General features: G+C 46.9%; 1 protein-coding gene across 1 annotated transcript; it reads left to right on the forward strand.

The window, feature by feature from the left end:
- Window positions 1–801: 801 nt before the first annotated feature.
- On the forward strand, window positions 802–4,094 carry LOC120787339 (puratrophin-1-like; the record flags this gene model as incomplete). Its single annotated transcript, XM_040122950.1, has 9 exons — window positions 802–891; window positions 1,059–1,283; window positions 1,649–1,819; window positions 1,910–2,090; window positions 2,180–2,296; window positions 3,234–3,375; window positions 3,465–3,565; window positions 3,751–3,920; window positions 4,010–4,094. Coding segments are annotated over 9 exons (1,236 nt in total), but the record flags the coding sequence as incomplete, so codon positions are not given.
- Between the last annotated feature and the right edge of the window lie 319 nt (window positions 4,095–4,413).

Here is a 4,413-nt window from a genome sequence, read left to right on the forward strand (position 1 = left end):
AGAATCTTGTAGTAACATCAAAGAAGACACAGAAATGATCTGTGGTTATTTGCTCCAGCTCGGGTCAATAAAAGGAGCTGAGTCTCCTCAGTCAGGTCAGAAATGAACACTGGATTTCTCCTGGAACAGCAGAATAGAAAAACTCACTGAAGACATGAGCTTCGTGGTTCTCTCTGAGTTGGCCAGGATGATTTATTGGCAGATTTCAGTGATCATGTGACCTGATCGTTAACAGTAAATGTCCGTAGATACGCTTGAGGTCATTTAGAATCAGCCAGGTAGGGTTTCTACCTGTTCACAGTACAGATTCTACCAGTAGCCAAAGCAGCAGAGGGTGTTCATGGTGCAGTTTGACAAACTGTTATTATCTTAAAAAGTCCTTTCAGTCCATTTTTTGACTAAGAGTCAAAATGTCTCATGACATGGTTCCTCATTCTCTCTGTCCTGTGTGTTTGAAAGCTGTGCACATAAAGTCAGTTTCAAATGTTGTACAATCTTTTGTTTTAATCAAACGTCAGCATAAATTTCAAATCAAATCTAAAGCTTGTCAGTGAGAGAAAAGTCAACTTCTAAATAAACCTGTCAGCTGTTCTGAAGACAAACCGCGTAGCTCACATTTATCCAGACTTTACATTAGTGTTCTTAGAGTCCAAACGATAAATCAGCCGACTGATGAATCAGCTGATAGCAGCTCGTTGAGGATTCACTGGGCAGACCAACATTAAAAACAAGAATGTCTTAACACCTGTTGTGTCTGAATCTAAATTGTGCTGACTGAAATGTCGCTTTTGTCTCGATCAGCAGGAGCAGTTCAGTCTGTACGCTCTGTACAGCAAGAACAAACCAAAGTCCGACGCTCTGCTGGCAAACCACGGAAACTCCTTCTTCAGGGTGAGAACTCAAACCACGAGCTTTGACCTCTGGACTCATTCAGGCTTTGACCTCTGACCTCTGTTGTCTCCCTGTGACCTCTGTCCTCTGAGTGAGAGCTGTTTCCCACATTCCTCACATTTTTTAAAGAATAACATCTACTGACACTGACCTTTAACCCCCCCCAGAGAAAGCAGGTGGAGCTGGGCGATAAGATGGATCTGTCGTCCTACCTGTTGAAGCCCGTTCAGAGGATGAGTAAGTACGCCCTGCTCCTCACTGACCTCATCAAGGAGGTGGGCGTGGCCCAGGAGGCGGAGCTCGTCGCCCTGCAGGCCGCCACTAACATGGTCAAGTTTCAGCTTCGCCACGGCAACGACCTGCTGGCGATGGACGCCATCAGAGACTGTGATGTAAGTTAGAGCTGAAACACTCTGTGGAGTGGTCTTCAACCTTAGTATAGTCCCTCTTCTCAGGCTCTGAACTGAGTCAGATCTGAACACAGACATGAAACACATGTTGGTATGATTCAGTGTGTCGTCCACTTCCTGAGGACATCGTGATCTCTGATGTCCCTCCACAATAAAGCTCCAGAAATCCACTTAGAAACCAGAGGAAAAAAGGGGCTGCAGAACTCCATTCAGAATCTTCATGTTTTAAAGTTTCACAGTGATCCAGCGGTAGTTGTCTGTACGTCCACGGCTACGCTGCAGACAGGAGCTGATCGCAGCCGGTCCAGCAGCTTTTAATGGGACAGTTTGACTCGTTCTTTCTGCAGGTGAACCTGAAGGAGCAGGGTCAGCTGATCCGTCAGGACGAGTTCACTGTCTGGACTGGAAGGAGGAAATGTCAGCGTCACATCTTCCTGTTTGAGGAGCTCATTCTTTTCAGTAAACCTAAGAAGATGGAGGGAGGTTTGGACGTCTTCATCTACAAACACTCCTTCAAGGTAACCACAACAACCACCAGACAGAGGTAGAGGGCAGACTCTGAGCTCAAAGTCTGGTTTTGAAATGGAAGAGTCTTGTTTGTCCTTCAGACGGCAGATGTGGGTCTGACGGAGTCAACAGGAGACAGCGGGCTGAGGTTTGAGATCTGGTTCCGGAGGAGGACATCCAAGAATCAGACCTTCACCCTTCAGGCCGCCGCGCCAGACGTCAAACACGCCTGGACTGGTGACATCGCCCGGATCCTGTGGACCCAGGCCACCAGGAACAAAGGTACGGACAGGAGAGGGTCAGTTGGCCAGAGATCTTCTTCATCTTCCTCCGTGATGAATGCAACAGTGTGATGTTGTGCGTGTGTTCAGAGATGCGTCTGAAGGAGATGGTGTCGATGGGAGTGGGGAACAAACCGTTTCTGGACATCCAGCCGAGTGATGCAGCCATCAGTGACCGAGCTGTTCACTACATCATGAAGAGCAGAGGTGACGCTCACATCCAGCCGCTGCCCTTCACACAACTACAGCACCGCTGCACTATCACACTGAACAGCCATACACCAGAATAACCACACCACTGACTTCAGTCATATTCTGTTATATATTATATTTATCCTGTATATTTTACATATTTATAAGCCATAGAAACATGTATATCACACACTAATATTTGTATTTATTGTTGATCTTATATTTATCTAATTTTTTTCATTATGCTTAATCTATATTCAGGATAAATGCTAATCTGTAGTTAAAAAAACGTGTTTCTACTGTGTCAGCTGTGTCACTTTAATCTGGAATATCAGGAAACTGACTTGTTAGTCATGTCTCATCTGTTCCCGTCTGTCTCTCTGGTGTCGGATGCTCAGTTTCTCTCCCGGGATCTTAAATGAAATGTAGATGCTCTTACTCTTCCTTACTCGTACCGTTATTTTTACACAGGAGAAGCAGTTTGCTGTTACCAGAGTTTTTATCCGGTTGTTTTTCTCTTGCCCTTTAACTCACATTTATCTTTAGCTTAATTTTTTTCTTTTTCTTTAATAGTTTTGTCTAAACGCTTGATCCAGAGCTGTTGTGTGGCCTTTACATGTTAAGATGATAAACGCATCACAGGATTTAAGACTGCAGCTGACAGTTATCGTCTTTACCCACGACCGTACTGACTCACTTAAAAATTAAACGAAAAACACTGGATGAGGCAAAACGCGATCGGTGAAAAGTGATTCCTCAGACTGAGCAACAGTCTGAAAACACAAAGAACCCAGAGAATTGTTTTCTTGTTATTCTTTTTTTTTGGAGAAATTATTTAAACAACACATCAGTCATCAGTTTGGTTATTAAATATTGTATTGATCTACAAAAACGATCAGCCACTAGAAAAATAATGAGAATTAAAATGAAGTAATGACGTGTGTGTGTTCAGGTGCCAGGACGAGGGCGTCCATCGCCGTCTCCGCCTTCGATCACGCTAACCCTTTTAAACGGGGAGCCTTGACCTCTGACCCTGCAACATCGGGACCTTCTTCCTCCAGCCTGCTGGGACCGCTCAACTTGCACATGTACAGGTACAACAAACACCCATCCGGTCCGCTTCAGTTTAATTTAAAACCTCTCATGTCTTTTGTGAAGTTGACTGTAAACATGTCCCCCCCAGCCAAACCCTCGCCCCCTCTCCTGCTGCTGAAAGCTCATTCATCACTTCCTGTATTGAAGAGGACGAGCAGGAACACGAGACCAGCAGCCAGCCCTCCATGAGTACGTACAGACGGGATCAGTCTTTACATCAGGACGGGGTTCAGACTCGCAGCTTCCTGTCCTGGCAAAGATTGTCTGTTTTAGACAGGAGGCGTTAGACACTGGTGGATGTTGGAAACCTTTTCAAATGTTTGTATTATTTTCCATCAGTGTGTCTGACGGCAGATTGTTCGTCTCTCTCTCAGCCACAGAGAGTTCAGGTTCGTCGTCTCGCTGTCTCTCCGGCTCCACTGGCTCCGACAGCGGCTGCGTCTCCTCCCACCTCCAGGAGGCGCTGCCGGAGGAGCCCAGCCCTCCCAGCCAGCCCTCGTCCTCCTCCAACAAACAGCACCTCAGCAGCCAGTACATTTCAGCTGTGAGTACGCAGAGACACTGGCTGGTGCGACGGTGTCAGCAGAGAATAGAAAGCGTGTCCAGACGTTAACTGTGTCTGTCCGTCCCCAGAAATCTGCTCCAATCATCAGCCCGGCCACCATGGTGTGAGTGAGCCCACCTGATGGACTCGAGGGTAAGTCGGCGCACCCGTACCGTCCACCGTCCACCACAGCTCCGTGTCCAGCTGTCAGTCCCGGCCTCATAGCCGCTGCAGCGGCTGGTTTTACAGCTTCAGTGCAGATTAACATCCCACAAGTTGTACTGGAACGATTTTGAGTGGTGCTACAGGTCATAACGTAGGTCTAGAATAAAGTCTCTATGGTCGTCTGCGTTAATCTAATAATACTGGGTGGTTTTCACCACCAGTCAGGAGACGGAGCCGGGCTTCATACAGGCTGCAGCCGAGGCTTTAATCCGCACTCTACAGGCCTGAATACACAGCCAGTCACAGTCTGCTGTGTGGCCTCATTTCA

The sequence above is a fragment of the Xiphias gladius genome, unplaced genomic scaffold (assembly GCF_016859285.1).
Source record: "Xiphias gladius isolate SHS-SW01 ecotype Sanya breed wild unplaced genomic scaffold, ASM1685928v1 HiC_scaffold_1379, whole genome shotgun sequence".
Taxonomy (NCBI): domain Eukaryota; kingdom Metazoa; phylum Chordata; class Actinopteri; order Istiophoriformes; family Xiphiidae; genus Xiphias; species Xiphias gladius.